Raw genomic sequence first — 10,982 nt, 5'->3', positions numbered from 1 at the left:
GTGGTTGCTCCAAAAATACTTCTTTCATAAGGTTATCATGCAGGAAAACATTCTTAACATCTAACCGATACAAGGGCCAATGATTAATTGCAACTAAGGAGATCAAGCTCAGATTGATGGTGTTTGGGGAAATCCAATCCCTCCAAGGATTGAGGCTTTTGCATGGCATGTGGCAGTGGACAATATTTTGACACTGGATCATGTGAAGTCCAAGGGCTTTTGCAAGTCCAGTATGTGTATTCTTTCCAAAGAATAGGAGAAATTTGTTACACATCTTTTTATTTATTGTAAGGTAGCTGGCTTCTTGTGGAGTATCTTCACCTCAATGTTTGGATTTCCAAATTTTCAGCCAATAAACGTTGCTAAAAAGCAAGGATTCTCCGGAGCTGCTTATCGTTTGTTATCCATTGGAACATTTGGAAGGAGAGAAATAGAAGAGTCTTCGAAGACAAATACTGTAGTATGGATAAGATTGTGGTAGCTATCAGTAATTCGGTTGCAAATTGATTTGTGGTCTCTCTAGCTTTTAGCCAAGTTTCTAAAGAGGATTTGGGTGACAGATTAGAGTAGATCTTGAAATATCAACTTTGTAACTTGGATGGTTTTTAGTTTGTTGCTCTAATAGCTTTTATTCTGATTGTATGAGAGTGATGCCTTATCACGTATCAGGATGTAATTTTTTTTCCTTCTTTTAATGAAATTTCATTTTTACTTAAAAAAAAACTAAGAAGATAACAACACAAACAAAGGTGATCTTAGCAATCAGAGAGAAAGTTACCTCAAAGTATCCTCAACATGCAATGTTTTAAAAGTGCAATATGCAAAAAAAGTGCAAGGGCCATTTTGTGCCCGAGGTTGCAAAAATGCTAAAAAAAACTTTAAAATTTTCCAAAAATTAAAAAAATGTCAAGAATTAAAAAAATAAAAATATTAAACACATTATTAATTAAAAATATAAACTCAAGATTTAAAATATTTAGAAAAACCTATTATCTCAAATTAAAATGCATAAAAATAACATATAAAACATATTTAAAATGAAAATTTAAAAATACAATCAAGCATAACATATAAATCATATTCAAGCATGTAAATTCTTAATCTCTTTATTTTTTCTCAATTGCATTACTTCAAACAGTTAATGTGATGTTAAACATTATGCATTCCTGATTATATGAGATACATTTTGCACCAAGCCCCTCACGGTAAGCCCAAACAAGTCTATATCAGGGTCTTAAGTTCTTAATCTCTATAAAATTGGTTTATAACTTTTAAGTGTCTTTTAAAAATTTCTTTTAGTAGGATGAATAAATGAGCAACATTTAGCAAATATGGGGTTTTTGGAGCTAATGTGCACCTTGTTCAGGCTTGCCTTGAGGGGTTTAGTTGGGGGTGGAGCCCCTGACCTAATTGCTAAGCACAAAAAATAGAACAAATGCATAAATTTTCACCCGGGCTGAAGTGCAAGGTGAACTAGATGTGTGCCTTTTGAAAGTGTTATGCTTGGAGCCTAGGCAAGGCACATACCCTAAAATTAGCCTCACTTGTATGCGTTTTAAATCATTGATCCCATATACCATTTTTATGAAGAGCCAACATTTCTTCTTCCATAGCTGTCCTCCACCCAGGATCAGATAAAGCCTCCAATAGGGATTTAGGGATAGAGACTATAGAAAGGGAAGTAACAAAAGGAAGTGCAAAGAGTGATAATGACTGATCAGAAAGAAAGTGACTCATAGGATTTGCATTACATGAATGCTTACCTTTTCGAAGGGCAATGGGTAGGTCAAGGTCTGAATGTTACTCTACAATTGGAGTAATGGTTGAAGTAGAGGGGTCAGCAGGACCTACAAACGACAAGACAAATGATGTTAAAGCTGAAGCTAGCCATGTCCATAGATACACTTGTAATGGATGGCCAAGGTAGAGTAATAGTACTGGTTGGCTGTAGAGAAGGGTCACAGAGAAATAGGCAGAGGTAACATCAACACTAACAAAGTGAGGATGAAGAGGACTATAACATTTGTACCCTTTTTGTGTTTTTTGAATATCCCAATAAGACACCATATTGTATGAGGTTCAATCTTATTACATTGATGATAAAAAAAAAAAAAAAAAAGAGCAAAGCAAAAACACCCAAAGATGCAAGGTGATGAAGTAAACAAGGGAGCATTAGGAAATAATGCAAAGTGAGGTATCTTATTGTGAAGGACTGATGAAGGCATTTTGTTAATGAGAAATTGAAGCTAAAGAAGCCTTATTACATTTCTAAGTATTGTTTTACTTAGGAGAAATTGAAGCGAAAGGAGCCTTATTACATTTCTAATTGGGTTATTTTGGTTCAAGTACAATTCAATTATTATTTTTTGTGGATAGATGAGCCTTGTTAATTGTTATTAATTATTAATAAAGTTAAAATTTTATTAATACTTTAAAGCTTATTAAATTATATGATTTGAATTTATATTTATTTATTAATCAAACTTATATTTTATTAATGTAGTCTTTTTAATAAAATTTACTTGAAATAATTAAAAGTAATTTAATTTTACCTAAATTCTAATTATTTAGAGTTTAATAATATTATTAAGTGAATTTTGTTAATGTAATATGTGGTAAAGTTTTGTTACTTAATTTTGAATTTTATTATTGAATTTATAAATTACTAATTATAATAAAATTATTTGACACTTACAATGGATATGGATAATTTAATTGAGTATTGCATAATAAATTAAATTATTACATTTAAGCTAATTAATTTATTAAATAATTTTTCTTTGCTTAACCAAAAATTAATCTTCAAAATTTCATTCACATGTTTGATGTATATCAAAATAAAGAATCCGATTATATCGGATCGGATATGGGTAAATCCACATTCGATATAGTTAAATAGACCGAATTCGAATTTGAATTCGACTTAAACCGATTTGAAGTCCTTTTTTTTTTTTTTTCTGAGGCCATTTGAAGCCCTTTTTGCTATGCTCAAAGTGGGCCCATTTACCACCGATATTTTCACTTTCTTGCGAGTTAGGGTTTTAAAAGTTGAAGACAGAAGAAGTGAGGTAGAAGAATCTGTTTTTGAAGGTTGAACAGACAACAGGATTTTAGGTAGGTTTCTTCTTCTTCTATATGTGCTATGCTGTAAGAACGGAAACAGGGGCTTTCTCTCTATTTTCGAACAGAAATAAGGGGTTACCCTTCTCTCCCTGAATAGAAATAAGGTCTCTGCACTCCCTCTCTCTGAACTGAAATAGAAGCCAGAGGCTCCCCTTCGTTTCTCCCTCCGACTCTCTATTTCCCCTCTCCCCATTAATCATGCAAGTATTTTTTTTTTTCTCCATTTAGACCCAAATTCTGTATTGCCTTCTCTATGAAACATAATGAGCTTCTTGGTTTGTTCTTGGTTAGTAGTAGGGTTGAAGTTCTGAAATTCATTCTGTAGTTACATTGGATGATTTTTTAAGAAACTTGTCCAAATATCAAATGAATATATTTGTAATCAAATACATGGACTGGTTATATTTCTGTATTTGTTTCAGTACCATCTTATGTTTTGTTAGTTATGTTTAAATATTGTCGCTGCAGGTTTTGTACCTTGCAACTTTATTGATTTGTGTTATTCATCTATCTCATGGCAACCAGTAAGTCTCTGAACAATCGCTTGTTCATTTAGATTCTCTCATTTTAGTTTTGTAGGTGCTCCTAGGACTGGGAAGTTCATGCTACTCCCAGGACTTATTGGTCAATCTTTTCTCTTAGTCTCTTTACCATATGAAATTACATGAAAGCATAATAGAATGCATTGGGACTTTCTTTGATATTCATTCTTCTCAAATGACTTTCTATTTGGAATTTTGAATCAAACTATTATTGACAAATTGGAGAAAGGTGTATAAACATTCAAGCTGACCACTTTGAAATCTCCAATGTTGTGAAACAATTGGATGGGGCAGGGTTATTTGCTTATGAGGAAAATAAATGTTGATACTTGATAGCAAAGAATAATTGCTATTAATTCAACCTATATCCATTGTTGCCTGGAATCACCTATATGCCTTGACGACTTGACAAGGAGGACCTGGGAGTAAACAAACCTAGGGGACGCTTTGGGATTTCAAATGTGTAATATGGAAAGTTTATATTGATTCTGGAACTTGTTTTATTTGTTGTAAGTGGGTGATGTCTTGTCACCGTCAGCTTGTATTCTTTTTTTTTTTTAATGAAATTTTATTTTTACCTATAAAAAAAGTGAATTTTATCAAAAAAGAAATTAAGTGAATTTAAGAAGATTGACTTAGTTGTGCTTCCAAAGGCATAACAGAGCCAGCACCAGAACCATTGTTATAAAGGCTGTATTCATTGCACATGAAAGAATACCATAGGCTGTTATGTTACCTAGGGAATCTTCAAAACTGTTTTCCTTAGATTGGAAATCATCCTTGCTTTCATCCTCATTGTTCCTAAAGACCGTGCTTTATTTCTTTTACAAATAATTTCAACTTATAAGTTGATAATTTTGGTGCCTTCAAAATGCTGATTATTTTCTAATATCTTAATCACATGGTATTTAGCCATCAACATAAAGCTATGGCATGAAAACATCTTGCCTTCTCCCCTTCTCAAAAAAAAAAAAGGAAAAAGAAAATAGGGTATGAAATTCTTCTAAAACTTCTATAAGATTTCCCAGCAACTCTTGAAGAAACCTGCTTAGAAACCATATTGACTTGGTTTTATCTTTGCCCATTAGAAAAGTTGCTTTTTTGAACTTGAAAGGTCTCTCGGTCCAGGTTGTGTTCTCTTTAGGGTGATTCTATCCCAGTTTTTTGGAATTACAGCGACTGATTTCACAGATGATTGGAGATCAATTATTTTGAGTTATCTTTGTATATCATTGTAAATCATAATGATTCTATTTGAGTAGTTCTTATTTTCAGTTGCGTATGGAGGGTGACTCTCTCCCTCCCCTTGCATATTCATATTACTTATTACTTTTTGCCAGCTTATCAAAAAAAAAAAAAACAAAAAAACAAAGAACTCTAATCATGGATAGAGAGGTAGTGAATAATTCAAAGCGGAAAGGATTGCCTGATTTTTCTCATTCAGCCCCAGTTGTCACCTCACCATTAACTGTGATTCTTGTAATCAGATTTTTACTCTCAACTCCTATTTGGCTGACTATGAAAGAAAAGAAGAGTCAGGAAATTCATAGGTCTTTAGTACATCAGTGTCCTATATTTGTCATCATTTGATGGACTGGACCCTTATTCTTAATGAGTTCAAGGGTCTAAATTGCAGAATTTTTGTTTATATCTGGTCTCACATTTTGGGTGTATCGGGTGGTAACTTATGAAGCTTTCCGCTGTGGTCTTTCTGTATATCTCTATTTACACTCTTATTTATTAATAGTTTTTGATTACCCATCCAAAAATAGAATCTGGTACACCTTCAAGAATTGGTCTTAACAACCAATCAAATCTGTTCAGGGCTTCAGTTTGAAAACAACTGTGAAGTTGGGGTTTTCTCCAAGTTGACCAATGCATACTGTTTGGTTGCAATTGGAGGATCAGAAAACTTTTACAGGTCAATACATCTGTGCTGTATGAACCCTGATTCATTTGCAGTATTTTTCTCCTTAGTTTTAAGACAATGTTAACGGCTTTTTGAATCTCCCACAGCACTTTTGAATCTGAACTAGCTGGTGTTATTCCTGTGGTTAAAACATCCATAGCAGGCACTAGAATTATTGGGCGGCTATGTTCTGGTAGGAAACTGAAGCCATTTAGGTTAGAAGCTCATATATTATATATTCTATCAATTTTCATTATTCATCTTTTACCTTACCTCTGGTGGCAGGAAACAAGAATGGGCTTCTCTTGCCACATAATACTACTGATCAAGGTAACTTCAAAACTGGAAAAAGGTTATTCTTGAGGATATTGCTGTATTTGTCTTCTCCATAGTTATCTGTTGACCAACACTGTAGGGGAGTGGGGCATCATGTGTGAGGAATGAGAATTGAGATATTTTATCTGGTGTATCTGCTACTATTGTTGTGGTATCTTCATTGATTTTTTTTAATGAGGCAATATTGCCATTAGTAAGAAGTGCTGGTAGAGGTGATTGTAACTACCAGACGTCGGTATCTTTAACCGTTGATGGTGAATAATTAGCGAAATTGCAGTGATTCAATTCAACTGCAGGAGCATCTGAACCCTAATGGCACACTAGGAGAGGATTGATTTGTTCCTTAGGCTCAGTTTGGGAAGAGGGCAAATACAAATATGTACAGTGCAAATAACTCGTCAATAAAATATGTACAGTGCAAATACAAGGTTTAGAAATAACTTACCAAAAATAAATAAATACAAGGTTTAGAAATATGGTATAAAAGGTTTTGTACTGAACGTATTTGCATTTGAACTCTTCCCAAACTGAGTGGTAATTCCTTGGATGACTGCCTGCAATGTAAGCCCATTAACATTTGTTTATTAAATATAGTTGTCAAAGGCAACATCTAGGTGACAAGGCGCTCCTGGAGGGTCATCACACTTAATCTCCTACTATTGTAGATTATATATGGCACCATGAAATGCTTTTATATTCTTTATTCTTTTTGAGATTATAATAATAAAATTATGCATTATTAAACTAAAATGTTCATTTTGTGGGTTTATATACTAGTTTCCTTTTATTATTTTCTTATTTGTTAGTGATTTATCAACACATATATTGGTGTATGCTGTCCTGAACCCTCAAGGACTTCAAAACCTGAACCAATAAGGAAGAACTTTCTTTTCTTCTTTTCCTAGGACAAAAACCGGGGCTCAGCCCCGACATTTTCTGAAATTTCTTTTTTTTTCCTTCTTTTTCTTCTCATGAATATGTTGATTTTCTATGTTTTAATATGAAGGTTATGTTTTTTTTTTTATGAAAATTATAGATTTTTTGTTAATGAAAGATGGTTGTTTCTTGTTGGTTGTTATGGAACCCAGTGAATTACTGTATGGTTTATGTTTTTTATTTCCCTGGAAGTTAAAGTGGTTTGGGTTAAGAGATGTGCAAACTCTGTGTGTTAGCAAAGCAAGGGGTGAATAAGGAGAACTTGTTTTGGGCTCAACTGTAATCTTTTCTGCTCTGGTTTTCTTGCTTGGGGGAGATAAGAGAGATTATTTCTTCCCTTTGTATTCTTTTTTCTAATTAATGAAATCCTTTGTTATTGATCAAAAAAACCACAATAAAGTTTCAACCTCTAGGCATATCATTCATCTTTATCCCATTGAAATCTTTATTGATCTGAGCCCAGTGAGCAGCCCTTATGGCTGTAAATTCAATCATTTCCTCCACTTGCTTGTATTTTTCAAAGATTCTTCCATTCTGTTCAGACCACAAACCCCATTGCATTGCCCCTTACACACTGCCACAATTATTTCTATTCTTTTTTCAATTAATATGCATGCTGAATGGTATATAAAATTAATGAACTAGCCAAAAGTCTGTTCTTTATATTATAAAATTCTTATCGCCTAGATGTTGCCTAGGTGCCTGCCTAAGCGACTAGGCAACTAGGTGGCCTAGTGTCGCCCAGAATTGCTTAAATGTCTTGACAACTATTGAATCGAGTTGAATTTTGATAGCAGTTCCTTTGAAAACTGAGTTCCTTTCAGGATAGGAGTCTTTAGAAATGGTAGGGCCTAGGGGTGTTGTAGTGACTTTATTCTCTGGACCAATCGGGGTTGCAAATTCTTCATCAGTTGAATTCTCTGATCTTCTGCAAGGCTTCTAAGTTTGAGACACTTAGAGGTGGAAGGTGATTCCCTATTGGTAATAGGGTGGTTGATCAACAATAGTGTTAGGCCATGGACCCATAAACAAGTAATGAGGAAAATAAGGAGGCTAGTGGATGAGGTTGAGGGTACTTTTAGAATGGATCAATAGGTTAGTAAATGCGATGGTAGATTCACTTGGCAAAGCAAGGTGTGCAAAGTGATCAGTTTTGTTGGGCTAATCTTTTCTCTTAGTGTGTGTGTGTGTGTGTGTCCCCTCCCTCTAGCCATGCTTTCTTCTTTATATTGAACACATTTATAAAGCTCTTTTTTGGTAATAAAATAAAATTTATTGAAATAAAAATAATTTACAGAGGAGAGTGACCAGAAATCACTTGAAAGAAGAAAGAGGAAAAACAAGAACTTCAACTCCCACCAGACCAACTGAAGCTCAACAAAACCAACACAAACTCAGAAGCCTAGCATAACACCAAAAACAAACTCCATCAACACCACCAGACCGAAAGCAACACAATCACCAACTCAGACTCAAAGAAAAACACAAGAGATACAACTCTCAGTCCCAAGCATGATTAACACCAAAAACACTCACAAAAAATACAGCCTTTAGACCACTAAAACCATGAAGATCTTGCGGATTTCTGGATCTTCAAAGTTTTCTTCTTTGGTATAATCCCAAAGAGACTCCCTTTTAGTCTAGCAAAAAACTTTGAAACCAAGACATCTTATGTTTCGTTTGTTTTGTTTTAAGTCTTCTATTCGCTAAAACATTCTTCCTAAGCTCCATTGAACAAGAATGGTTCTTATTAGTCCTTTCCAGTTCCAGCACTGTGTTCTTCTCAAAGAGCTGGACATTAACCATTGCAGTATCTCTTTCACTCTCAGCTTCTTTCTGTCTAGTTGCACTCTAGTCATTGTGGTCTTTCTGAAGCAACTGTCTAGTTGCGCTCAAGTCATTGTAGTCTTTCTCAAGCTCTTCACTGTGTTATTGATATAAAAAATGTTAAAAACTTTGAGCATCCATGTGGTTGTGGTTTTTTGGATGTTTCTCTACACAAGCTCATTCATGTGAATGAGTGCTTTGTAGGAAGTTTTAAATTTTAAGCATCAATTAGATTTTTCAATTCTTTCTTATTTTGGCTTATCTAACCGCATATAATGTTTCTTGAGCCTTTAAGATGACAGTATTTTGAATCTTTTTTTATTATCCATGCAAGTCCAGTTCTGAATTTAATTATGTTACTCAGACCTGAAATCTTTCATGTCTACAACGTTTCTACTTCTTTAATGTGACGATGGACCTACTTGCATGGAGAATTCAAGATATTATCATCTTAAATTTACAAAAACATAAAATGCTATTTACAGAATTTGTCTTTATGGATATGATCTATTTCATATCTACAACTTGTTTGAAAATAAAACACGATTTTTTTTTTTTGTTTACCTTTTATTGCAGAACTTCAGCATTTGAGGAATAGTTTACCTGATCACGTTGTTGTTCAGCGCATTGAAGAGAGATTGTCGGCGCTTGGGAATTGCATAGCTTGTAATGATCATGTTGCTCTTGCACATACTGACCTTGACAGGGTAAAGTTATCTCCATTTTTTTGATAGGTTTTGCATTTTCCATTTAATGTATTTGTTCTGTCAATTTATGTGATTTATAAGGTTGAATCAATTTGAGGTTTGGTTTATTGTAAAAATTCCACATTAGGTTTTATGCATGTTCATGAAGAATCATCCCTTCTAAGGGCTAAGGATGTCACTAGGAATAACATTATGTGACTGAGGACATAAGGAAAAATATTGTGAATGATTTGAAATTAGGTTTTCTGCATATTTGTGGAAGTTGTCCTTTCTCAAGGGCTAAGTAGATCCATCAGAAGGAAAAATGCTATGCCATTTGAGGTCTTGGGAAAACACCTATTAGAATTAGATGGGTCAGGGAGTAGGAGGTGTGCAGCAGTGGTTTCTTGTTTGCTTGAGATTCATTTTGATTCAATGGGATTACAATCTTGTAATAGTTATGACCGAATTATTTGGCATGGAGGCATACTATAACTTTCTAAATTTGTGTTATATCATATTAATTTGCTAGAACACTTATCCACCGTGCTCATTCTGGTTTTAAATATTTGCCAGGAAACTGAGGAAATGATTGCAGATGTTCTTGGAGTAGAAGTGTTTAGGCAGACAATTGCAGGAAACATTCTTGTTGGTAGTTATTGTGCCTTCTCCAACAGAGGTGGATTGGTATGTTACCGTAACAATTCTTTATAGTTTATGACTAAAAAGTATCATGAATTTCAGCAGTTCTGAAAAATGTTAAAACAGGTCCATCCCCATACATCAATTGAAGACTTGGATGAGCTTTCCACACTCCTTCAAGTACCTCTGGTGGCTGGGACTGTAAATCGAGGAAGTGAAGTCATTGCTGCTGGCATCACAGTGAATGATTGGACAGCATTCTGTGGGTCAGACACCACAGCAACCGAACTCTCTGTGATCGAGAGTGTCTTCAAGTTGAGAGAAGCCCAACCAAGTGCAATTGTCGATGAGATGAGGAAATCATTAATTGACACCTATGTCTAGTTTCTCATTTGCTTTTTCGAAGGTAGATATCAATTGTACCTAAGATTGTCTTTTTAATATTACAATTCTGTTGTGTTTGAACCAATTCAACTTTTCAACTATAAACCAATGTATGTATGGATAAGCGATCATATTCCTGCTAAAGAATGAAATTAACATGTTGAGTTGCTGATGCAACAAACAAGGTTCAAAGTATTGTTACGTATCATTCCGGGACCCTTCTGATACGCCCCTACAGTGGGTGTATTGGGGTCTGACCGTTTCAAGGGATGGAGGGGTCCTAGATCGGCTCTCCTGAACCAGTTTTGAAAAAAATAAATAAATAAACAAGTATCGGAAGTATTGATATTTTGAACCTTGGCAACAAACAGGATGCCTAAATGCAAATGCAAAAAAAATATGAAATATCATCATCATCATCATATGTATGTTTATGCTCCATGTCAATATTACCTTTTGTTTCTTGTATAGTGTGGATGCCGATATATAGTTCTGGATTTCTGCACATTACGCAAAAGGGGGCTTACCCTTTGATGGATCCACTGAGGAAACATCAATAAGGGACCAACTAGACCTGGCAATTGGGTTCAAGTCAGT

At 34.4% G+C, this 10,982-nt stretch overlaps 1 protein-coding gene across 2 annotated transcripts; it reads left to right on the top strand.

The window, feature by feature from the left end:
- Positions 1–2,881: 2,881 nt before the first annotated feature.
- On the top strand, positions 2,882–10,566 carry LOC148865310 (eukaryotic translation initiation factor 6-2-like). Of its 2 annotated transcripts, none has more exons than XM_088979852.1 (8): positions 2,882–3,114; positions 3,592–3,647; positions 5,490–5,586; positions 5,682–5,767; positions 5,860–5,904; positions 9,250–9,380; positions 9,936–10,046; positions 10,128–10,566. In XM_088979852.1, the coding sequence occupies exons 2-8, from the start codon at positions 3,638–3,640 to the stop codon at positions 10,383–10,385; spliced, it is 738 nt and encodes a 245-aa protein (XP_088835978.1). In that variant the 5' UTR covers positions 2,882–3,114; positions 3,592–3,637; the 3' UTR covers positions 10,386–10,566. The 2 variants fall into 2 exon arrangements, with proteins under 2 accessions (XP_088835978.1, XP_088835979.1); XM_088979853.1 differs by having other exon boundaries at positions 3,051–3,227.
- The last annotated feature ends 416 nt before the right edge of the window (positions 10,567–10,982 follow it).

Source organism: Nelumbo lutea, chromosome 3 (genome assembly GCF_056320005.1).
Source record: "Nelumbo lutea isolate HS-2025 chromosome 3, American lotus-T2T, whole genome shotgun sequence".
NCBI lineage: Eukaryota > Viridiplantae > Streptophyta > Magnoliopsida > Proteales > Nelumbonaceae > Nelumbo > Nelumbo lutea.
Note: the sequence above shows the minus strand (reverse complement) of the source record. Positions and strands in the feature narration are given on the sequence as shown.